Source organism: Podarcis tiliguerta (genome assembly GCF_965153285.1).
Source record: "Podarcis tiliguerta genome assembly, chromosome: 6".
NCBI lineage: Eukaryota > Metazoa > Chordata > Lepidosauria > Squamata > Lacertidae > Podarcis > Podarcis tiliguerta.
In genome coordinates this window covers 24,996,898-25,022,530 of record NC_139539.1, presented here as the reverse complement: position 1 = coordinate 25,022,530, position 25,633 = coordinate 24,996,898, and the positions used below count along the sequence as shown (strand labels likewise).

Below are 25,633 nucleotides of genomic sequence, written 5' to 3'. Positions count from 1 at the left end.
AATGTTTGTCCTGTTGAAATTGTTACTTTGGTATAAGATATGTTCACTTTGTGCTGTGCAATAATTCTGAAAACATTTTTTTAATGCAGAATGTGTGTGAGAGGGAGCAAGGATGTAAAATGGTAGTTTCAATAATTCTAGAATTTAGGGTTGCTGCATACACCTGTTTGGGGTTATACTAAACTGTGAAATACCACTGTGGTGTTTGGGAAGCTTCTAAGTCGCCTGCTTCCACCTGCTTAGTATGGTTTTGCTTCAGCAGCCATATTTCAGTTCATTCAATCAGTTGTATTTCAGTACAGCTTGAGCTTCCCACTTACTCTGCCGGGACCATATAACACCAGTCCTGAGCGATCTGCATTGGCTCCCAGTACGTTTCCGAGCACAATTCAAAGTGTTGGTGCTGACCTTTAAAGCCTAAATGGCCTCGGTCCAGTATACCTGAAGGAGTGTCTCCACCCCCATTGTTCAGCCCGGACACTGAGGCCCAGCTCCGAGGGCCTTCTGGCAATTCCCTCATTGCGAGAAGTTAAGTTACAGGGAACCAGACAGAGGGCCTTCTCGGTAGTGGCACCCGCCCTGTGGAACGCCCTCCCATCAAATGTCAAGGAAATAAGCAGCTATCCTATTTTTAAAAGACATCTGAAGGCAGCCCTGTTTAGGGAAGTTTTTACTATTTAATGCTGTATTGTTTTTAACACTTGATTGGGAGCTGCCCAGAGTGGCTGGGGAAACTCAGCCAGATTGGGGGGGGGGGTATAAATAATAAATTATTATTATTACTCTGCAAGCTACTCCTATTGTACAACAATACCATGCAAATTTAGCATTCCTTTCTGTTAAGATCCTCAGATGTGGTCCTTTCCATTTGCTTTTCCAGCCCTGGATGTGTCTGAACTGGTGCCTGTGCTCTTTGGCTTTAATTGATCATAGCAGCAACTTGTGAAAGTAGTAATGATGATGTACAGGAGAGAACTACACCAGCATTATGCTTCCTCCTCTACAAACTGTGTCCACGGTTGTAGCACCATGTATATTTCTGTCTCTAACACAGTAGGCTGTAGTGACAGGAGATGCAGTGGAGCGCACTTGTCTTGGCAAATCACAAGGGTTAAAAATTCCCTGAAATAATTTTGACAATATAGAGGGAATTTGGCCTGTGTAGTTTCAGATGTTTGGAAGCTGCAATCTCAAATGGAGATGCCATTAAAACATGTAGATTCTGAAGACTGTCACTTGTACTGCTAGTATGAACTGTTCTACTACCCAGGGAGAAAGAAAATTTATTACAGTACCTCCAAATTAATCATAACAATTGTATTACCTGTATGAAATAATTATGTGCAATTATGGAACTCCTTTTTGGAGTTCCAGAAATGGAGAAAGCATAGTTATTTTGGTCAATTGAAAGGCTGAACTATTTCTTACAGCACTTAAACGAAAGTATTTGCAGTTAAAAGTTGTCTTTCCCTGCTACAGCTTGTAATGTGGAAGGGGGGTTTCCTGGAACTATCCCACTGTGTGGTCCAGTTAGCTTCTTAAGCTTGCAGTTCTCATCACAAGAAAATCTTAGTTCAGTCAAGAGAGAGAGAAAAAGCAGAAATCACTTGTGCATCCTCTTGTCATTGTTTGTTGTATATAAAGCAGACCTCTTGATAACTTGTGATTCGGAAGTTGGATGTTATGCAGCCTTTAAGCATGAACTGCAAAGTCGGATTCTCATTCTTGTGTGTCTGCTGGAATGGAACGATAAGACACAGTAATTGCAGGGGTCAGCAGACTTTTCCAGCAGGGGGCCGGTCCACTGTCCCTCAGACCTTGTGGGGGGGCCGGTCTAGATTTTGAAAATAAAAATAAAAATTAATGATTTCCTATGCCCCACAAATAACCCAGAGATGCATTTCAAATAAAAGGACACATTCTACTCATATAAAAACACACTGATTCCCAGACCGTCCACGGGCCGGATTTAGAAGGTGATTGGGCTGGATCCAGCCCCTGGGCCTTAGTTTGCCTACCCATGGAGTATTGGATAAAGATCGCCGGTCATCTGGCAGCTTTTAAATAACACGTGAGAAGAATTTCTAGCAAGACACTAAAGTATTTTGTTTTTTAAATTCTCTAAATCTGCTTCAGTGTCCATGATATGATATTGGAGCTTAAATGCATTTTGATCTGTCACTTATATTGATTCTTTTCTAGGAGGAAGTGGAAACAGTGGTTTCTATGCTGATAGAACAGGCCCGGGTCCTTGCTCGCACAGGGATGAAAAGACACCTGCGAGTTCTTCCAATGTATGCAGGATTACCTGCTACTGAGCAGATGAAAGTGTTTGAGAGGGTATCTCCCAACGTTAGAAAGGTAAAGTTGCTTCCGTTGTCATAAATGAATAGGGCACTGTGCTTGCGAATTGGTGGCATTGCCCACCGTCGATTAATGTTTTGCCACGTTGCATTTGGTAACCACATGATGACAATGCATTTCCCCAACCGATGCTATAGGGTTTTCTGTAAGTCTCCCTCTTGGGATCAACTCCATGTACCCTTCTTGTTAAACAAGAATTTTTACTCATTTTTATATTGCTTAGAGCAGCCTTTCTCAACCTTGGACTCCCTGATGTTGTTGGACTACCACTCTCATCATCTCTGACTGCTGCCCCTGCTAGTTATGGATGATGGGGGTTGTAGTCCAATAGCATACGGTGATCCAAGGTTGAGAAGGGCTGGCTTAGAGGTTAATCATCTCTATGCTTTGCCTCTGCAGTTCATAGTAGCTCGTTTACTTCCCTCAAAATGCTGAATGCAAGACTACAACCCCTGCCCTGCGACGATGCCCACCCAAGTTGTTTGTAGTGAATGTTGCTTTATTTTATCTTATTTAATTCTTTGAAGACTTTGTGCTTTTCTTCTCAGCTCCAGAGTACATATCTGCCCTTACACAAATCAACAGCTCTCTATTTTGCAGCACCTTCAGGGTTTTGTGTGTGTGTGCTTAGCCTAACCACTCCTAGAAAACTTTTTGAATTAGAGTCCCATTATTGTGATTCCCCCTTTATATCAAACTTTTTCTGCTTTTATTTTCTTAAACTTAGCTAGTCAGGAATCAGCAAGCTTAATAAATCCCAAACAAACTGGCTTTCTTTATTATTTCAGGTGATAGTGGCCACTAATATTGCAGAAACATCCATCACAATCAATGGAATTTCATTTGTGATTGACTGTGGCTTTGTGAAACTCCGTGCGTATAATCCAAAAACAGCTATTGAATGCCTTGTGGTTGTCCCAGTATCAAAGGCCTCTGCCAATCAGAGAGCAGGTCGTGCAGGCCGGAACCGCTCAGGAAAATGCTACAGACTTTACACAGGTGAAGTGTGTGTAACACTTAAAGCTTTGCTTTAAAGCTTTGCTTGGCAGGGGGTTGGACTCGATGGCCCTTGTGGTCTCTTCCAACTCTATGATTCTATGATTCTATGCTCTTTTGTTTGTGGCTTGGGTGGCACTGTACTTAAAAATCTTTCCTCTCCTCTTCAGTGGGGTCCCCTGCCCCACCAGCTTGCTGTATTTGGGGTTGGGTGTGGGCACCAGGGATTGCCCAGGTGAGAAGGGATGGGAAAATCCCTTTCCATCACTTTCCCTCTGTTTACATGTCTCAGAAACATTCACTTTGCAGGCCTTTTTCACCTGATTCAAACCCTTCCATCTCTGATTCTACATGCTTGACATGTTCAATACTCACTTTTGCATTTAGATAAAAATTCTCAGGCACCAGATACTGCAAAATCAAACACCTTTTGCCAACATCGTCTTGTTTAGTTAAGTTGTCGTGTTTATCTCAATTCCTTACTAAGCATAATTGTTAACGTTAGGAATGACTGGTGTGTTTTTGTTCGTTCTTAACTTCTGGAATGTTGTCGAGGTTTTTGACTTAAATGATTTGCATTTTAAAACGTGTGCCCTCTTCACAGAGGAAGACTTTGAGAAGTTGCCACAGTCCACCATTCCCGAGATGCAGCGCAGTAACCTGGCACCAGTCATCTTGCAGCTCAAGGCTTTAGGAATTGACAATGTGCTTAGATTTCCTTTCCTCTCGGTAAGTATGGGATTCTTGTTTAATTTTTCCATGTTCTGTGGTTTGTCAACTTTGTCTACACGTTATAAGCCATTTTACAAGGACTGCAAGGTCTGCTGTCCTGTTGTGTTCACGGGGACCACGTGCATATCTTCCTGTTAAATGCCAGATTAAGAAGTGTTCCTTCACTTTTATGTTCCCTTTTGTTTCTGCATGTCTCATGGCTCTTTCAGAATAAAGGTTCTAAATGCCTGCAGGCTATAAGGAGAGAGGTTAAAAAGAGCTTGTAAGTCTTGAATGTTTTCTGAATATTACTAGTAGGTAGTGGACCACCAGAGGTCAATGGTTCATAGCCTAGTAACTATTGCTCTGATACTCAGGCAGTAGGATAGGGTGGACCTAACACCAAGGTCGAGTGTTTGCCTAACTGCTTCTGAAGAGCCTTTTTTAATAAAGAAAGCAAGAACCTCGAGAACCTCCACAGGAAAAAAAAAGCATCCATTTTCGGATGACTTTCCAATCCAATGCTGCTGTTTTGTTAATTTACGCAGTGGAATTTACCCCACCTTTGCTCTGCCCTGCAGCCCCTCTGGTGAAGACACTGTTGGTGTTATTGGCAATAGACTGCTTGGTGGTTGTGATTTTAATTGTAAACTACTTTGAGATGTTGAATAGCCGAGAAAGTGGTATATAACGATAAATATATAGATCTGTTAACTAGATTTCGCAATCTCTTCCCATGTTTAGCTTGTGATTGAACGTTATTTGCTGAATGGGGACATCTAGGGGTCTTCATGGCTACCAACATGCTGCAGCATGCAGAATATAGAGTAACCTGGGACTGAATAGCTTTTGGTCACAGCAGCGCTGGTCAGGTTCCATATGCCCAGAGCACCCTGTCTTTGAGCAGCACAGCGCCCTGGACTTGTTCTGACCAGGAGCCATTGAAATTGCACTGAACAAATATAGTCAGTTCCAACAGAGAGAGTTTGTGGTGATGTAGCATGGAAAGATGTTGCATCAGTCTAGCACAGTTGAGTTGTGCATTGTGCCCTTGCAGGCAGCTTTGGCAGATGATTCACTAAAATTTAATTTTGCTCTGATTCCGTCTCATACAAGTCCAGTGTCTCTTTGCTTCCTGATTCTTTTCATCCCAGCCTTCAATACCAGTCTCTGGCCAAAATATTGGAGCACATGGCTCTAGGTTTTGCAGTGTTCCCCCTGTCATCCCTTCAACACACTCCAGCTGTCACGAGCAATTTAATAAAACATATATATTAAATGTAAGCATACTTGTACTGTTCAAATAATTTCCCCCACTAGCAGGATTTTGATGTAGCTTTCTAGTTCTTTGGTTTTATTAGATCCTATATATAACTTCCATTTTCCAGTGCCACCTTACCCTTGCAGTTCTGGAATATTTAAAGTTTCTGGTTTTGTACTGAATATTTGGACTTCAGTGCTTTATGTGCCTCCACAAGGCAGTTCTGAAACTCTGTTCATGTTAATCAGGGGTCACCAGCTTTTTTTTAATGTAGTGTGCAACCGTCACAAAATGTGGGCATGGCATAACACAAAATGGCTGCCACATCTAAAAGAGCAAAAAAAGAAAGAAAGGGGACCACAAAATGGTGCAGCCATTCTTCCTCCTATCAGCTGCCCCATCAATAGCGGGGAAAGGATCCCCAATAAGAGAGAAGCTGTTTGTATCATTGAATAAAATGTAGACATGTTTAAGGGAGCTTGTTTAATTGCCTCCTTGATCCGTGCCCGTCTTGGCTGATTAGGGAGTGTCCAGATGTTGTGCGGACCCCCCTGGCTGAAATTATCAATTTGTCCCTTGACATGGGGACATTCCCAGGGGAACTGAAGGAAGCAGTGGTGTGTCCACTCTTAAAGAAAACTTCATTAGATCCCTTAGACCTATCCAATTACCGCCCAGTTTCAAATCTTCCATACCTGGGTAAGGTAATTGAGAGAAGGGTTGCTGAACAGCTTGGTAGGTTTCTGGAGGAAACATCGGCATTAGATCCATTTCAGTCCGGTTTTCGTCCTGGTTTTGGGACGGAGACGGCTCTTGTTGCCCTAACAGATGATCTCCGTAGACAACTAGATTGAGGCGGGTCAGGACTGCTGATCCTTTTAGATTTGTCAGCAGCCTTTGACATGGTCGATCATGATCTTCTGGACCACCGCCTTGCCGACGTGGGGATCCAGGGCACAGCCCGTAACTGGTTGTGCTCTTTTATCTCTGGTCGGGGACAGAGGGTGGCGCTTGGGGGGGAATTGTCGTCCCGCCACTCCTTGGTGTGTGGAGTGCCGCAGGGCGCAATTCTCTCCCCGATGCTTTTTAACATCTTTATGCGCCCCCTTGCCCAGATTATCCGGAGCTTTGGGCTGGGCTGTCACCAATATGCTGATGACACTCAGCTCTATCTGTTGATGGATGGCCACCCTGACTCGGCCCCAGACACACTGACCAGATGCTTGGAAGCTGTGGCTGGATGGTTACGTGGGAGCCGGTTGAAGTTAAATCCTTCGAAGACAGAGGTCCTCTGGCTGGGACGGGACGATATGGGATTGAGGGGGCAACTCCCATCTCTAGCGGGGGTGCAATTAGTGCCAGCACCATCCGTTAAGAGTTTGGGTGTAATCTTCGACACCTCCCTCTCCATGGAGGCGCAGATTGCAGCTATAACAAAGGCGGCATTTTTTCATCTCCGCCAAGCTAAGCAGTTGGCCCCTTACCTCTCTCGCCCTGACCTAGCCACTGTGATCCATGCGACGGTCACCTCCAGACTGGATTATTGTAACTCGCTCTACGTGGGGCTGCCCTTGAGACTGACCCAGAAACTCCAGAGGGTGCAGAATGCCGCAGCGAGACTCCTTACAGGGTCTTCACTGCGAGATCACATTCATCCGGTGCTATACCAGCTGCACTGGCTCCCGGTGGAGTACAGGATCAGGTTTAAGGTGCTGGTTTTAACCTTTAAAGCCCTATACGGCCTAGGACCCTCGTACCTACGGGACCGCCTCTCCTGGTATGCCCCACAGAGAAACCTACGCTCGTCAAATAAAAACATCCTGAAGGTCCCAGGCCTCAGAGAGGTTAGGCTGGCCTCAACTAGAGCCAGGGCTTTCTCGGCGGCGGCTCCAATCTGGTGGAACGCTCTGTCACAAGAGACTAGGGCCCTGCGGGACCTGACATCTTTCCGCAGAGCCTGCAAGACAGAGTTGTTCCACCAGGCCTTTGGTCAGGTCCCAGCCTGACTCCCTCCTCTGGCAACCTGCACAGAATTTTGCTCAACGGTTGCCATTAATTTGACTTTAATTAATTTTTATAATGGAATGTTTTTAGAATGTTTGATTATTTGGTTGTTTGATTATTTAATTGTTGTTAGCCGCCCTGAGCCCGGCTTCGGCTGGGGAGGGCGGGATATAAATAAAATTTATTATTATTATTATTATTATTATTGATGGATGGCCACACCGACTCGGCCCCGAACACACTGACCAGATGTTTGGAAGCTGTGGCTGGATGGTTTCGTGGGAGCCGATTGAAACTAAATCCTTCGAAGACAGAGGTCCTATGGCTAGGTCGGGATGGCATGGGGATGAGGGACCAACTCCCTTCTCTTGCGGGGGCCCAGTTAGTGCCATTGCCTTCTGTTAAGAGTTTGGGTGTAATCCTTGACGCCTCCCTTTCCATGGAGGCGCAAGTTACAGCAACAGCCAAGGCGACATTTTTCCACCTTCGCCGCATCAAGCAGTTGGTCCCTTACCTTTCCCGCCCCGACCTGGCCACAGTGATCCATGCGACGGTCATCTCCAGGCTTGACTACTGTAATTCGCTCTACGCAGGGCTGCCCTTGAAGCTGTCCCAGAAACTCCAGCGGGTACAGAATGCTGCAGCGAGGCTCCTCACAGGGTCTCTGCCATGGGAGCATATTCACCCAGTGCTTTTCAAGCTGCACTGGCTCCCGGTGGAGTACAGGGTCAGATTTAAGGTGCTGCTTTTGACCTTTAAAGCCCTTCACGGCCTAGGACCCTCATACCTACGGGACCGCCTCTCCTGGTATGCCCCACGGAGAGCCTCAAGGTCCATAAATAACAACACCCTAGTGGTCCCAGGCCCTAAGGAAGTTAGATTGGCTTCAACCAGAGCCAGGGCCTTTTCAGCTCTGGCTCCTGCCTGGTGGAACGCTCTGCCTCATGAGACCAGGGCCCTGCAGGATCTGATTTCTTTCCGCAGGGCCTGTAAGACAGAGTTGTTCCGCCTGGCCTTTGGCTTGGAGCCAATTTGATTCCCTCCCTCCCTCTCTTTCTTTTTTCTTTTCCTTCTCCTCCTGCGATGAGGCTACATTTTAATATTTTAATGTTACATTATTTTCATGTTGTATTTTACTTTTGTTTTTAAGTTGTAATCATTCATCTTGTTTTTATTATTGCTTGTAAGCCGCTCTGAGCCCGGCCTTGGCTGGGGAGGGCGGGGTATAAATAAAAATTATTATTATTATTATTATTATTATTATTATTATTATTATTATTATTAAAAGAGGCTGAGGCACTGTGGACAAGAACTAAGCAGGAAAGCCAAATTGTGGATTTTTACTGAGAACGTTTATGGGTGCCATGATTTCTCAGGCACTGAGTTGAAGACACCTGAGCTAACCATTTGAGTGTAAGGCTCTAGCGTGCTAAGATGTTATCCAGCATGACTGCTAGAGAAATTTGTCTCGAGTAGCTAGCAAAACCAGAGGATTTTGAAGTCTTGATGTTCACAGCCTGTACAAGGCTATGAAGCAGTGTTGACCTGCATGGCTCACAACTCTTTTCAGGAAATATCTAAAAAAGTTTTCGACCGTGAAATACCTGCAGGCATAAGCGGGACCTGGGTGAGCGATCACATGGGAGCCCTTATCTGTGTCCCTTGAGTTCATTGTAATGTAATAAATGTCCTTACAGTAGGCAGAACAAATGGTATGTATGTGTTTTTCCCCCAGCCTCCACCTGCTCAGTCAATGGTGCAAGCTTTGGAGCTGCTCTATGCATTAGGAGGTAAGGTTCATCTGCTGATTTCCGTCATTTTTCAGCTGAATTGTGCACCATTGCCAGCAATGCTGTTAAGTTCATTAAGGCCCTGCACTTTAGACTTAACTCCAAAATGTTAAAAGGAAAACTGAAATGTAACAGTGGACTTTTATTGTTAGCATCTCATGAAGAGCACGTCAGGCTTTTGAGATGCTGGGAGATAATGTGTTTTCTTTAAACAAGGTATTGTGTTTTCAAGATAGTCATTTATCTCCTCAATCACTGTCTGAGTCTGGTTTCCACGCTCAGATTTTCTGTAGTTGCTTTCACATTGTGTTCCCATAATAATAATTCTGTTTGGTTTGTATGGAGACGCATGTGCAAGGCAAGCCGCTGATGGATTTTCATGGGTGGTTTGCAAGTACAGACATGTGAACAAGCCTTTCTCATTACATAGTCCATTGGAGTAATTGAGAATTATAATAAGTAAAGCAGTCCTTCAAGGTGTGGGGTTTTCATTAGAACCCTCTCTCTTTCCTATTCTCAGCCTATATGGATATTGACTATGTAGTTTTTATATAAAAGAAGGCACTAATTGGCATTCATATAGCCAAATTTGGGAGTGATAGCTAGGCCCCTGTTAGCCTTGGCTGTTAGTAGCTTTGGCTAGATGCTCCAGGAGCCCTCTTTGTGATAATACCTATAATCTGAGGTTGCTATCAGATCTATTTGCAAAGCACGCATAATTAAATCCTTCAGTAAAAGAAGTAAGGGTGTGTTGTATATGTGCCGCTACAAGATCAGAGACCATGTGAGGCAGCTACCTTGCGGCAGCTGGGAAGATACGGTCTGGTCAGTAGCTGAATGGGAGCCATCATGGGAATACCGTGTTTACCACCTTTAGCTCCATGGTAGAAGAAGGGTGGGCTTAAATGTAGTAAAATAAAAATGCATCTGCTTTGCCTCATGGATGAAGTCTACAGTGGTATCTTGGGTTAAGTACTTAATTCATTCCGAACCTGAAACTGAATTAAGTACTTAATTCATTCTGAACCTGAAACTGTTCTCAACCTGAAGCACCACTTTAGCTAATGGGGCCTCCTGCTGCCGCTGCGCAGATGCTGTACAATTTCTGTTCTCATCCTGAAGAAAAGTTCTTAACCCGAGGTACTATTTCTGGGTTAGTGGAGTTTGTAACCTGAAGCGTACTACAGGTACCACTGTAGTGGTATTCAGGCTGCTTCTTTTGGCTTACTGGTAGAGTTAATAAACAGCAGCTTGTTTATAATCCGATGGAGTGGCCAAGCAACCCATCTTGTATGCTGCAGAATGGCTTGTCTCTGATTCTCCCTGCAGCTCACAGTTTCTGCTTTTTAGGCGCAGGAATAAATTTTAGCTAGAATTTTAGTTCCGCAGAATAGTACATGCAGTATTGCAATACCTCTCTGGAGAGAGTCATGCCTATAATTAATTTGTTTTGAAATACTTTATAACCCTGTGTTGAGTCATCAGTATGTATTTGCATTTTATATTGCTGCTGTTTTTCCTGCAGGGCTTGATAAATATTGCCGCCTCACGGAACCTCTTGGAATCAGGATAGCTGAGTTTCCTTTGAACCCCATGTTTGCAAAGATGCTCCTAGAATCAGGTAATGCCAGTGTCATGCAACTGTAAATCAGCTTGTGTATCGTTAGTCCAGCTTAATTAATATGCTGTAGGTCTCCCAGTGACTTCTATGTTGTGGTACGTGGCATATAAGTGCCATAAATAAATCCACCTCTATTGTATTTGTTTTTGTTGCTGTAAACTGATTATTTGTTGTTTGAGTTGGATACCATAATGTGAACAAATGCCGGATGCAACAGAGAATAGTGAAGAAAGTAGTTTGCATACCTAGGTTTTACATTGAGCTGGAAGCCTTTAATCCACTGCATGGCTCTGGAGATGCAACAGGCAACGCCACAGTAGATGGTATTAGATTGCTGCCAGAATCTCAAGCAATATAGTATTTTAGTTGGATTATCTTCTGTGTGGTTGCTAGTGATGAGCAGACATCCTGCGCTCCCTGCCTCAACTTGCTTGAGAACTGAACATGTGTGTTAAATAAATGTAGTCCATCAACAGCTGCTGTTCTGGTATTTGGCCTGCTATCACTATGTTATTGTTATTATTATTTAATTAAATTTATATACTGCCTTTTATCCGAAGATCACAGGGCTGTTTACAGCATGTTCTATCCTAGAAAATAGCTGCTTCAACAAGCATTTTGAAATGACATTTAGAGTTTCTGTTCTCCACTACATAGCAGAAGCAAAATATTAGGATTGTATCCAGGAATAGCATCTGGCTAGCAAAAGTTTTTCCGCTTGCACAAAGTGAGGCACCCCATTTCCGCCAGTCCCTCGAACCCATTGCAGCCCTCTATGCTATATCCCATACAGTTCCAGGGGGTCACCTAGCCTTTAGAGAAGCTTTTTTTTTTGGTGGTAAGAGGGACTGTATTAAGTTAGAGGGATTGGTGAAAACTGGGTGCCCTGCCTTGCAGAAGCACTTCTCTTAGATGGAGCCACCACTTTATATAACCCATAGTGTTTCCTGTCATATAGTTCTTTGAGAGCTGCTATAGCTATTTTTAATATAGCACGTGTGATGAATATAAAATTTCCTCAATGTGCTTTGTGTTGTCAGTGTAAAAGTAAAGTTCCTTCTCCCCTAAACTCATTTTGCAGGGAATTTTGGCTGCTCACAGGAGATCCTGAGCATTGCAGCCATGATGCAGATCCAGAATATCTTTATGATTCCTCCAAACCAAAAGACACAAGCTGTAAGTGCCATTTCTGAACTCAGCTCTGTTACACTGGAAAGAGCCACTGGAACTCACTGCCCAGGAAATCTGTTTGCCGTCACTGCTTAACTGGTGTTGCAATGCAAACTGAAAAAATGTTGTTCCAGCAGTTCTGTTGCCTTGGCTCTCATTATTTCTGGCTCTTTCAGTTCTGTTGTTTTCATATGATGCTTCTTGCTTTGCATTTTAATTGTGATTACTATTTAATCTTTGTTGCTGTTAACCACCTTGGGCATATTTTGCAAGAAGTGGAAAGGTGCAATATAATATTTTTTGAGTGAGCGACTTGCTTTCAGGATGTGGGGAAAGGAATGAAATACTCATTTAAACTTTTTCTGAGAGGTTGGGAAATGAATGATTCAGTAGCTAAAGAAATTATTCCACTAAAAAAATGTTGGACAGACATACAAATTACGTCTAAGTTGAAAACATTGTACTACATTTATTTGTGCATACCTTCTAGTGGCAAGTGGTGAGCATGAGAAAATTACAGTATGTTTAACTTTCCCCCAAAGATTTATTAGAAATACATAGTAGTTTTAAATACTGGGTATGTGTACTATTTCCCTTAAAAATGCTTTTAACAAAATAATGTTATTCATAGAAGAAATTTTAAGTACTAAATGCGGAAAGGAATAAGCAGTGACGGTAGATGCACTGAAAATTGTAAAGGTTGAGGATTCTGTTCTCAAATTCGTTCACAAATGGAGTCCTGCTGATATTGCTGAATATGGTTCCTGTCTAAAGGGTGTCTGTGGGGTTTTGTTGTTGCTGCTTTACTAAAATGTTCCTCCTTTTCAGATCAGAGAACACAGAAAATTTGCTGTGGAGGAAGGTGACCATCTCACTATGCTTAATGCATATGAAGCCTTTATAAAAGTAAGTAAGCTCAAAAGGAGGTACGAGATTTTTGCCGGCCTTGAATCCAGTTGTTGTGGGTGTTAGAAGTTTGGGGACATCCAACATAGCAATTAATAGGATCAGATGTGTGTTGTGAGCGAAGCAAAGTCAGTTCTGGTTTTGATGTAGGCAGGGAGTTGTGCAGAGCCCTAAAGCTCCACTTAGTTTGATCGGAGAATATATTCATCTAAATCAAGCTAGGTTTGTCCTGGGGTGTAAAATCACAGCCCCACTGGTGTGTTTATTGTTAGATGTATTTAAAGCATTAGAGTACGTTACCAAAAGCCCCATTCAGCCATTCTTGGAATTCAGAGAATGGATATTATGACAATACATTCTGAAGTTTATTTGGCAGTGAAGACTAGGAACTTGTGTGTATGTTGTGATATTTAAAACAAATGATGAGGCTCTCAAGTTTCACACATACACCAGGTCCTCTGCTAACCCATGACCTTGTAAAATATTTGTTTACCATCATGTTTGCTTACACTTGGAGTGTAAAAAAATAATAATAATGCTTTGACTGCAGAATTCCCTCATCTATAATGGCTTTGTCAACTAAAATTTAGATTCAGAATGAAAATAAATTTGATAGTGGCACACATAATTCCTCACAACATTAGAACCTGGGGTCATCCAGTGAAACTGAATATTAGTTAACTTTTGTCTGTCCTGAATCTTCTATGTCTACACAGAACATATTTAAACTCCGGAATTTGCTACCACCAGATATGGTAAAGGTAAAGGTACCCCTGCCCGTACGGGCCAGTCTTGATAGACTCTAGGGTTGTGCGCCCATCTCACTAAGAGGCCAGCGCTGTCCGGAGACACTTCCGGGTCACGTGGCCAGCGTGACATCGCTGCTCTGGCGAGCCAGAGCCACACACAGAAACGCCGTTTACCTTTCCACTAGTAAGCGGTCCCTATTTATCTACTTGCACCCGGGAGTGCTTTCGAACTGCTAGGTTGGCAGGCGCTGGGACCGAACAACGGGAGCGCACCCCGCCGCGGGGATTCGAACCGCCGACCTTTCGATCGGCAAGCCCTAGGTGCTGAGGCTTTTACCCACAGCGCCACCAGCGCCACCCGCGCCAGATATGGTAATGGCCAGTAAATTGAATGACTTTGAATGTGGTTAAGACAAATTCACAGAGGACAAGGCTCTCAATGGCTATTAGCCATTATGATGGTGCTGCCTCTGATATTGGAGGCAGTTTGCTCCTGAACACCAGTTGTTGCAGATCATAAGTGGGAAAAGTTCTTTTCAGCTCCTATTTCTGGCCTTCCCATAGGCATCTTGTTGGTCACAGTGAGAATAACCTACTGGCCTAGATGTGTCTTTTATCTGATTCAGCCAGGCTCTTCTTAATATTCCTAACATGAGATTTTCCCAGGATCAACTGATATGTTTGAAATGCAGGAGTAGCTAAGTACCAGAGTCTCCTTTCCAGATTCCAGCCTTCAGCATGACCTGTTCTTGCCAGGAGAGTTGTAAGATTTTAGACTGATCTGTTGCAAACTGATTTTTGGCTGGTGCATGCATCCCCACTCCCATAACATTAGGAAAAGAAACCTGGAGATAAAGTCAGAGCTAACACCTTTATAAAGCAAGCTTTTTAAGGCGGTTCAGCTGTTCCTTTTTCTTTGCAGCACAACAAGAGTTCCCAGTGGTGTCAGGATCACTTTCTGAATTATAAAGGTCTTGTCCGAGCCACAACTGTGAGAGAGCAGCTGAAAAAACTTCTTGTCAAGTTCAAAGTACCAAAAAAGTCCAGTGAAGGTATGACCAAGAGAGAAGAGATCTTGGCAATTTCGTATTTATTGCCTATACTCTGTTTAGTACAAAAAAACCCCAGAATTGCCAACTGTGAGCTGCATGGGAGCTTCACAACATTTGTAGCATTGGTTTCTTTCCATTGTGCGTTAATCCAGTGGTGGCTGTCTGTTGATGGAAGAGAATGCATTAACAGAATGTGGCAATTTGTGGTGGCCTCCCAATCTTCCTTTAGCCCATGCCCACTCTAAATCTGCTCCAGACAGCTGAGGAACCTACCAGAGCAGATTTAGTGTGGCATAGGGAACTGCAGTAATGGGCAGGGGTGCCACCAAAAATTACCGCCTCCTGTTTTTCTGAATGAAAGCCTTCCGTCAGTGGACAGTCACCACTGGATTCCACTCTTGCTTTTTTTAGCATGATCTTTTTTATCCATTTGCTTTACACTGCTTCAGTGGTGTATATTGTGTTTTTACTACTGTAAAAGCTTTCTAATGTACTAAGTGTAGAGCACCTATTCCTCACTTTTACATTCATTTCAGTCTTTGTATAACAAGCTTGAATATTTATTTAAACCCATGAGTTCTGGAAACTGTAATAGACTTTATTAGCTTTGCAGACAGCCCTTTTGGCACCTGAGACTTCCCTCTTCCTTGCAAAGTCTATTTATGTTTGACTAGATTATATGTTGCATTGGGGGCGGGGGGAGCCAGGCAACAGTATAGTGTATTGTGGAAACAGAAGTGAACACACCTAACCAGAAAAATTTCTCAAGCAGGAAGGTGCTTATTAAAGAGAACACAATAATCAGAAGCATGCTCGGCATAAGTTAAACGCGTACATACCTTGGATCCAGGTGTGTGTGATTGTAAACATAAAGGGCATACATGATGAATGTAATCACAGGGAAATTGTTATTAAGATTTATTCTTCACCCTTCAATTAAGTTATCAGGATAGCTAACAAAAACCCAGTTCTGTAGTACAATACAATAAAATGTAACCCACCATAGTACTTGAAGTTCAGTGTATGTTAAAACTACTGAAATTGTAGGTGATATTCAATTACGTTTTACTCAGAGGAAACTCATTGAAATTAATTAACATGACTTAGTGTGCTCTGAGTAAAACTTGCATACCGCCCTATGTATGTAAAAGCAAAAAACCCCGAAACAGGTCTGGAAGAATGCTTCCCTCCTCCTCTTTTTGTTAAACAGTTGCCACAGTAAGGAAAAGCTTAGGGCAGATGCATGTAGTGATTTTTGTTGTTTTAATGGAAAACAGATGTCAATTTCAGCAGATGAATTGTGTGTGTGTGCACGCGTGCGCGCGCGCACACACACACACAAAGGGATAGGAGCTTAGCGACTTTTCATCTGGCTCCCCCCTATTCATTCCCTCAGCTCCTTTTTCACCTAGGTAGAAAGGATATGTGCCTGTATTATTTACCTTTGCAAGTGGAAGAGCAGCTGGGGGGAGGGAGTGGTGTTGAACAGAAAACCAGCAGTAGAGAAAGGTTAAGCATCCCCTACCATTCTATTCTCAAAATGTCAGCCTCCTACAGCTGGTTTTTGTTCAAACTTTTTTTTTAAAAAAACCAGACAATGTGTTACATGTGTTTGCCATGCAAAATTTACTTTGGTCCTTCGAAAAGATGTCCGAGATCTGTCACATCTCAGAAAGTGATTTCCACAGATAAATGATCAGCTCCACCTATTTTATCTGGTTGTGATAACAATTCAATCATCTATTGAGCTTCAAAAGAGATAAAACAGCTATGTGATGCTTAACATCCCAAATAATGAGCACTACATTAAGTGAGATTTTTGAAATTCCTCCAGCGTTCCACTTTCTCCCCTGCTCGTTTGCGATCATTTGACTAGGCAGTTAATTTGCTCTTGACCATTGGCCACACTGGCTGAAGTTGATGTGAGTTGTAGTCCAAAACATTTGAAGCACACAATGTTGGATAAAGCTGGTGTTATCTGATGAGCTTTGTGGAATGACTGGTCCATTTCCTCCTTTTAGGAGATCCAGACCCTGTTCTAAGGTGTATAGTTTCTGGATTCTTTGCTAATGCAGCCAGATTTCACTCTACCGGAGCATACAGGTAAATGTGTGGTTTGTTGTGATAAGCATCCCAAAATGAAAAAAACAAAACAAAAAAACACTGCCCTGGCTTTACTAGTGATAATTACTGTAGTTCAGGCCTCTGAGAGTAAGGGGAAGATAAAAGGGAACATAGTGGGGCCATATAGATCAGAATTGTCTTTAAATCCTTACAAAGGGTTCATTGGAAAGCCAGTAGCCATAAAAAAATAATGATGCTTCCTTGTCAGTACCATCAGCTGGTAATACGTCAGGTTGAAACAAATTGGCATTCTGTCTCCTGGCTTAGTTGAGCTTCAACAGCTTAGAAGAGACTGGGGAAAAACTTGAAGCAGTCCACTAAGTGGACTGAGCAATATTTCAGGCGAATAAGAGGTAAAGGTATTTCAAAGGCACCAATAAATAAACAAGCTTCCAGGTCAGTTTTCAGCATCCTTTGATAGTTTTGCTTATCTACGATCAGGCTTATAACTGAGGGGGAAAAGGTGTATTTTTAGGCACAGTCCCATTGCTGTGTAATGAATAAATATTATAAGTCTAAAATAATTGTTGTTTTTTCAAGGACTATTCGCGATGACCATGAACTTTATATACACCCCACCTCAGTGCTGTATGCAGAGAAGCCTCCTCGTTGGTACGTTGAAAATGTTTTCATTAGTGTGCTGGTTAAGCTTGACACTCTACATCGTTGAGAGTTGCTTCTTTCACAGAACACAGCCCATCTGGTAGATTGTGGCTTCAGAATGAGCGCTGTACTCTTCATTCCACACTTACATTGAGAAAAAGCGATAAAGGTAGATGGAGCACTACCAGCAACAAGTTGTAGAAGTTGTTGCATGCCTGGGAAGCCAAGTAACTGGTTTCCCCCTCCCAAACAGCAGGATCAAGAAGCTTGTGATCTGAGAGGGTGTAAACATTTGCTTCCATGAGAGTGGGGAGGTTTGTAATGCCTTTACAAAGGCATGCATGTGAAATTCAGCATATCTTATGCATATCCTCCAATTTTGAAGGCTGGTGCAATGAGCAATAACTGGTAGTGCTGCCTTTGTGTTTTGATTGCAGTATAAAAATGTACACTTGCATTAGATGGTTTTCCAAGCATTGGGAATGACATTCCAGGCTCACTAGTAACCTAATCCACATCAAGTCATAAGGAGAAGGTAGGCAACATAGAGAGGGATCTTTTATATAGGGAATTCAGGTGGGAACATGCATAAAGATAGTGGGTGGTATTCATATTTTATACATAGTAAACCCATTGAAATTAATGGACATGGCTAAGTCAGGTCTGTTCTCGGTGAAACTTAGTTGAATACCACCCAGTGACTTTTGAATTAAGGCTTGGTGTCTAGATGTTGAAACCTTTCCAATGCAATATTAGGTGGAAATGTATTCAAATGTTCTCTTAGTGGATGTGCCTTTTCTTGCTGTATTTTTAGGGTTGTCTACAATGAAGTCATGCAGACCTCCAAGTATTACATGCGAGACGTTACAGCAATTGAATCTGCTTGGCTATTGGAACTGGCCCCTCACTTTTACCAGCAAGGAACGGTACGGACTCGGCATAGCCTCCAAACGGTACCATTGCCGTATTGGCAGCTCTTGTTATTCTATGCTTTTACCTGTGCTTGCAAAATGGGTTTGCAATATCCCCTCTCCCCACCACCCCAGCTTTTGCTTGTCTTTATTTAATTGTTTGACAGTTACCAATAATTAATAAAACTCTGTTCCAGATAAAGATTATTTTATATCACAATATTATGCAGATAAATTAATTTAAAAAGCACAATATTTCTTCTAGCAGTGCCTCATGGGGAAGTAGTCCAAGTTGTAGTGTAGCTTGTTGCCTAAAGCTCCGACCAGTTTGTGCACCACAACTATCGCAATACAGTGCCTCCAACTGGTCTGGAAGAGTTTGATGATCAATTGTATCAAAGGCTTTGAGAGGTCTAGCAGTATGAAAAGGATTGTGCTCCCTCAATTGAGTTCTTGGTACAAATAATCCACCAGAGCAGTTTCTGTTCAGAACAGTGGCCTGAAAGCTAAGTGATAAAGGATCTAGAAAAATCAGTTTCACACGAATATCTGCTCCTTGCATTTTCAATGTTATACGGCACTACAGTAACCATATGCAACCCAGTACACAAAACCTGTATGCTTGGGCAGTGTGTGAACCCATCCTGAAATTATTGATATTGTCTGCTTTGTGTCTTGTAATGCATTCAAATCGATTGTGCTGCAGAACATAAAAAAGTTCTGGAAGTGGTTTTGGCCACTTAGCAAAAGTGTTTCAGGTATGGTTTGAGAAGGAAATGAGCCAACACCACAATTATATTAAATCTTCTAGGAATCCAGTATCTGTAATTAAGTGAGTTGATAGCACTAAAATATTCCAATATTGTGCCTCCCTGTGTCACATATAAAGTGGTGCCTTTAACTACACAGCAGTTATGCAAATCATTATTCCATTACTTAATCAAAAGTAACTGGCAATTGCTATAGTAATTGCTCATAATTATCATAGCTTCATATTATATGACTCCATAGGCATGTTGTACCTCCTTGTATGACTAGAAATTCTGGCAGAGACTTCTCAGTGAAAAGGCTGGCACAATTTAAAAATAATATCAGTTATGTGTGAATGGTCAGAATTACACAAATATACGGAAATTTGTTAAATTGAGAATTTGTTCAATGTTAGTTATATACAGAGTGGATTCATTTAAGTTAATGGAAATGGTTAACTTAAGTCCATTGTTTTCACTGTGTCTACTCTAAATATCACTTGATGGATGCAACCCAGTGTTTTGGGAGATGGGGGCTATCTATTTTTGACTGTTTTTGTCCAGAATGGAAAAATGGACCGTTTTTGTCCAGAATGGAAAATAATAGTCGTATCAGCAGGACAACTTCTTCTTCTTCTTCTTCTTTTTAAAGAAAAACTTCCATCTTTGAACATAATGCAGTCAACAGCAGAAACTAGGAGGCTGTTCTACAATGTAGGAACTAAGAATACCTGGCTTTGTGAACCATTTGATGCAAAATCTCTAAATTGTGAGACTTAGTGGCATCTCCAGATACTAGAGCTTAGGTAGAAATTGTTGTGTGGAGGTGTTCCCTAAGGTATCCTGAGTTCCTGCCATATTGGGATGCAACTTCCTATTTTGAAGCTTGAAAAGTAGAAATGTGAGTAACTCACATAACTACTTTTTACCACTTCTAAGAATGCGCAAAGTGACTTTAAAGCTGTCTTTACCTGTTTCCTGCAGCAGTGTGATTGGTGCCACATTGTTGTTGTATCCCACGCTACTCTGGTAGTATAAGGGTTTTTTTGCAGAAGTGATTTGGGCACAATATCAAGGCAGTTATTGCTACCATGTTGTGTAAATGCACTCAGATCTGTGTAACAGGCATGATCCAGCATTTTATACCTTATAGAGTAGTGTTGGAGCAACCATAAGATGGCAGAAGCCACATTTCTCCATGTAAAATGCAAAATAACCCCAAGGCGTACCTGCTAGTGCTAAATGCTGGAGGTTGGGTAATAGTATGCTTCTGGAGACAAAGAGAGAAGAGAAGGAATAAGACAGGCATAGGTAAACTCGGCCCTCCAGATGTTTTGGGACTACAATTCCCATCATCTTGGACCACTGGTCCTGTTAGCTAGGGATGATGGGAGTTGTAGTCCCCAAACATCTGGAGGGCTGAGTTTGCCTATGCCTTGAATAAGAGAACTCTTGTAAATAGCTTGATCCCACACCACAAGCATGCACTGGAAGGCAGAAACCCTTTTCTTGGAAAGACTGGTTGGGTGCCTCTATAATGCTAGAGTTGCTGTTGGTGTGATAACCTGTTGTCTTTGCAATAAATAAAGGCATTACCCTTTATAGATAACAATATAGCGGATGTTTTCCTTAAGACAAGTTATTACAAAACTCAGCAATGTTGCAGGTGAGCAGGGGTGTTTTTGTTTAAGCACCAGGCAGCGAAGTCGTCTATGGCTTTTTAAATAGCACTGATTCCTATACTGGCAATGCTGGCGGGCTTGATACGTTTTCTCGGCTATTGCAAAATGACATTTTAGTTGGTGTAGAGTTTCTAATGCAGGACAGAATTTGTTGCTAACATGGAGACTGATGTAATTTGGAATAGAAAAGTATATTGCTTGGAGCATTTATGAATTTTACGAAAAACAAAAACGATGCTTTCATTTCGTTGCAGCACCTTTCCCTGAAAGCCAAAAGAACTAAAGTGGACGATCACTGACTTGCCGCGGCTGTCGAACTTTTCAGCGCGAGACGCAGAACCTGCCGCCAATTTGAAACTGTGCTACTGTCCATCCAACAATTAGTTGATTAGCAACCTGACCCCACATCAACTATAACTGTTGAAATGCCTGCCTGCCAGGATCCTGTAGGGATTTTTGCATGACCAATACATTGTAACACTTAAGTAGAGCTTGCATTGTGGATATTTTTTTATCCTACAGTCTTAAATGTGATGACCGCTCCTGTTCCCCAGGGCAATTTTGCTCCTTTTAAACTAGGTAGTTTGAAACTAACAGTACAAAAGAAGACATAACAAAATTGTAGGGAATTTCACAATATGTGGATAGCAACACTTGAACCCCTTGGGGAGGAAGGGGGAGGGTGGGGGGGAAACGACACCCTCAGAATGAGGAAGTGGCGCTCAGGATCCTTTAGACCACTGTGAAAGCTGTTGGTCATCCTAGACCTGCCTGCAAATTGTAGGCAGATTTGGGACCACAAGCAAAGCCTTGAAATACCTTAATGGGTTGCAATGAAAACCTTGAAACTGTGATTGTGCCTAACTGCTGTGATTTTCCTTTTTTTTTGCTGTCAAGCAATAGGTTTCTAATACTTTATTGACTTTCCCTTCTTTTCTCCTTCACATTTTTTTTCCATGACTTGCTTACAAGCCGAACCTGTTTCCATAAACATGATGTGTTAACGTGCACCAAAGTTTCCCACCCACCCCAAAGTTTAAGCTCTTTTAGAGAGGAGTTTAATTGGGCAGGATGTACATTACGTTCGCAAGCAAGGCTGGATGCAAGTTGCTTTCCTTTTTGTTTCAGAATGAGAAATAACTTGAGGAGCAGCCTCTTGTAGAAATAATCTGGTTGTCTTACTAACTTTTTTTGATCCTGTGGATGTTGAAAAACTGCCGTGCTGAATCCGTGGTCTTGCAAATCTTGCTTTGGAGTGAGAATCATGATTGCCACCACCAATCAGACAGTTGGCAGTTATATATTTTACAAAAGTATAAACCTCTTTGCAGCCTGGAAGCCATCTAAGTAACATATAACAAGATAAATGGGGTGGTGGAAGGGGGAACCTGTAGAAAAAACGTGTTGACTGCACACAAGTGAGGAGTGCCATCATTAGATAGACAGGAGGACTATCTTGAGAGGAAGTCCTCTTTTGTTCTCCAGACTGCAGAGGAGGAAGTTGAAGAGGTGCCTTTCACCAGGAAGTGGGACAGAGGCAGGGCCACTTAGACCTCCACCGAGTGTCCTGAAGATACTTCCTGTTATTTCCAGACAAAAAACCCACACCATTCCTTATTCTGCTTCTGATGTCACTACAGTATAAGATTGAAAGATGATCTATGAGGAGAAGTTGGGTCTTCTCATCTCCTTATGCTTCTTAATCCCTTTCCTTGCGTGCAAATTTTCCTTGCTTCCATCCTGAATAGAGGTAATATCTGATTAGAACGAGTGCAATAAGTTTTAAGTTCCCAGCTTGCAATTTGTGGAACTGACCTGTTTTCAGGAAAAGTTCCTGTTGCTATGTGAGCTAGTGAAATCTATCTGATGGTGCTGCCTTTAGGTCAGTGAACGCCATTGTGCTTCCATGAACCCTGGGAAAAAAAAGTGTATAGGATACATGGTGAACTTAGCAGCTGTTATGACTACCTTCCTCAAGGGTGAAGTGTGGTCTTTGTAGCATGCACTGGTTAAACTGCAGTTGCTGCCTTTCCACAAAAAGACCCTTTGTTGCATCAGCAATATAGTTTCAGATAAGTAAATATTTATTTTCACATGACATATATTTTACAGTGATGTGGTTTCAATGCGTGGGTTTGGTTTTAGACCATTGGATTGTTATTGTTGTTTTTTGAATACCTTGTTCCTTCGCCTCTTTTTAAAGCATATGTAAATGACAGCATTTTATTTTCTTTACACAGAATAAGGGTCTTCCTTGCCCTGGATGTGCATTAAGAGCCACTTTTTTCAGATCTTCCCTCCTATTCTGCTCCCCACAAACCTGCAAAGAAGCTTGTTCTGTCAGTGGTCCACTCCGTGTCTTTGTGCTGTATATATGAGCTTAACAAAATTTCATTCCCACCCCTGTAATTCTGATGCAACTGGGTTTGTCCCTCTCTGTCTCTCTCTCTGTATGTGAACTCTGTAGAACCGGGGTTGTCTTTTTATTTTTATGTACTGTTTGGTGTCCAGAATATTGTTGACACTCCGTTATGGGCATCTGAACTTGTATCTAAAAGCTGTTTTCCCTTTCAAGGAGCTTACAAAGACCCGGATACAAAGTGTGTAAATTTCCATGTTGCTTTGTCCTCTGGTATCATACTTTATAGAGAAAAAACAAATAAAGCTGTGGAATTAAGAAATATTGGATTGTTGTGCCTATTAATGCTTACTGAGTTGTGGAACCTCTTAAGTTAATTATCTGCATCACTTATTAAGAATTTGTTTTATTATGGACTGGTGGGAAGCTGTTTTGGAGAATGAATTTGTTGTAAATACATCCACTGGCATTGTCATGTGTACTCTGCAACTTAATCAAAATCATCTGTCAAGAAAAGCCGTGAAGTGAATACATTTATTTATCAGACTTACTTATTAAACTACCGTATTTTTCGTCCCATAGGACGCTCCGTCCCATAGGACGCACCTAGTTTTTTTGGGGGAAAATAAAGGAAATTTTTTTTCCCTTTATTTCCCCCCCAAAAAGCAGGTCGGGGAAACCTAACCAGGTCGAGGAACAGCGGGATGGCAGCGATGCGCCTTCCTGCTGTCCCCCGAGCTTGTGGGGCTGGCCGATGTCTGCCCGGCGCGAGGGGTGCTCTGCTTCAGGGCGCTCCGCCCGCCGGGCGGCAGGCTGCTATCCGCAGCGTGGGGAGCACTGCTGGGAACTCCTGGAGGGCTCCCGACGCTGCGGATGTCTGCCTGGCGCGAGGGGCGCTCTGCTTAAGGGCGCCCCTCACGCCAGGCGGCAGGCTGCTATCCGCAGCGTGGGGAGCGCTGCTGGGAGCTCCTGGAGGGGTCCCCACGCTGCGGGTGTCTGCCTGGCGTGAGGGGCGCTCTGCTTCAGGGCGCCCCTCGCGCCAGGCGGCAGGCTGCTATCCGCAGCGTGCGGAGCGCTGCTGGGAGCTCCTGGAGGGCTCCCGACGCTGCGGATGTCTGCCTGGCGCGAGGGGCGCTCTGCTTCAGGGCGCCCCTCGCGCCAGGCTGCAGGCTGCTATCCGCAGCGTGGGGAGCCCTGCGGGGACCTCCTGCAGCGTTCCCCATGCTGCAGATGTATGCCCAGCGCGAGGGGCGCTCTGCTTCAGGGCGCCCCGCCCGCCGGGCGGCAGGCTGCTATCCGCAGCGTGGGGAGCCCTGCGGGGACCTCCCGCAGGGCTGCCTAGGCGGCGGATGTGTTCCCGAAGCGCCGGGCGCTCTGCTTTCAGGGTGCCCGACGCTCCGGGAAGCAGGCTGCTATCCGCAGCCTAGACATCCCTGCTTCAGGGCGTCCCTCGTGCCAGGCGGCAGGCTGCTATCCGCAGCGTGGGGAGCCCTGCGGGGACCTCCCGCAGGGCTGCCTAGGCTGCGGATGTGTTCCCGAAGCGCCGGGCACTCTGCTTTCAGGAAGCAGGCTGCTATCCGCAGCCTAGACATCCCTGCGGGACCTCCTGCAGGGCTGCCTAGGCTGCCGATGTCTTCCTGAAGCCTGGAGAGCGAGTGGGGTCGGTGCGCACCGACCCCTCTCGCTCTCCAAGCTTCAGCGAAAGCCTGCATTCGCCCCATAGGACGCACCCAGATTTCCCCTTCATTTTTGGAGGGGAAAAAGTGCGTCCTATAGGGCGAAAAATATGGTACTTTAACTTTGCCATTGTGTTGCCCCCTACCCCCATATGCAGCTGTAATTTCTTTAAAAACAAATTAAAAAACCACACACACAGGCTCTACAAGCAAAAACAAACATATAATTACCAACAGTTCAACAGCCACAAAGTCACTGAGTCACCAAGAGATGAGGCCCAAAGGTTTGTCGAAAGAAGCCAAATACAGTCATACCTCGGGTTACAGCCGCTTCAGGTTGCGTTTTTTCGGGTTACGGACCGCCGAAACCCTGAAGTACTGGAACAGGTTACTTCCGGGTTTCGGCGGTCGCAGATGCGCCGAATCGTAACCCGCACATGCGTGGACACACCGCTGTAGGTTGCACACGTGCATCCCGCAGGGATCACATTCGCAACCTGAGCGTCCACTGTACTCGTTGGAAAATGGGTTGGTGAAGTTGCAAAGCAGGATACTTTGTGGACCACCTTTCTTGGTACAAGCCAAGCCTAATAAGATTTGGAGAGATATTGCTGGCCATTCCACGGCCAGCAAGTTTGTCACTTAGTGGGCCTTAACATAAGGTTACCAGACGTCCCTGTTTACCGGGGACGGTCCCCGGATTTACACATCAGTCCCCATACAAAACCCCATACAAAAGTTGAAAAGTGTCCCCGGATTCATTGAAAAAAATATGGTAACCTTACCTTAACAACATGCACTCTCTGGAATGCCTTCTCTCAGGTCATTCATGAGGTGGAGACAGTTATTCTCTGTAAATGCCTTTTAAAAGCTCTTTCTCTTAACTTTTTTTAAATTTATACATT

General features: G+C 43.5%; 1 protein-coding gene across 4 annotated transcripts in view; it reads left to right on the top strand.

Moving 5' to 3' along the window:
* Window positions 1-23,376, top strand: part of DHX35 (DEAH-box helicase 35) — a 41,837-nt gene extending 18,461 nt beyond the window's left edge. For 2 of the 4 annotated variants that reach the window (XM_083446859.1, XM_083446861.1), the window contains 12 exons: window positions 2,203-2,361; window positions 3,153-3,363; window positions 3,965-4,089; window positions 9,072-9,126; window positions 10,652-10,747; window positions 11,829-11,923; window positions 12,746-12,823; window positions 14,495-14,624; window positions 16,646-16,727; window positions 17,289-17,360; window positions 18,166-18,304; window positions 20,948-23,376. In XM_083446859.1, the coding sequence (XP_083302985.1) occupies window positions 2,203-2,361; window positions 3,153-3,363; window positions 3,965-4,089; window positions 9,072-9,126; window positions 10,652-10,747; window positions 11,829-11,923; window positions 12,746-12,823; window positions 14,495-14,624; window positions 16,646-16,727; window positions 17,289-17,360; window positions 18,166-18,304; window positions 20,948-20,992 (1,287 nt within the window). In that variant the 3' untranslated portion in view covers window positions 20,993-23,376. The remainder of the gene's footprint in view (window positions 1-2,202; window positions 2,362-3,152; window positions 3,364-3,964; window positions 4,090-9,071; window positions 9,127-10,651; window positions 10,748-11,828; window positions 11,924-12,745; window positions 12,824-14,494; window positions 14,625-16,645; window positions 16,728-17,288; window positions 17,361-18,165; window positions 18,305-20,947) is intronic. The other 2 variants (XM_083446860.1, XM_083446862.1) reach the window with 1 other exon arrangement.
* Window positions 23,377-25,633: the final 2,257 nt, after the last annotated feature.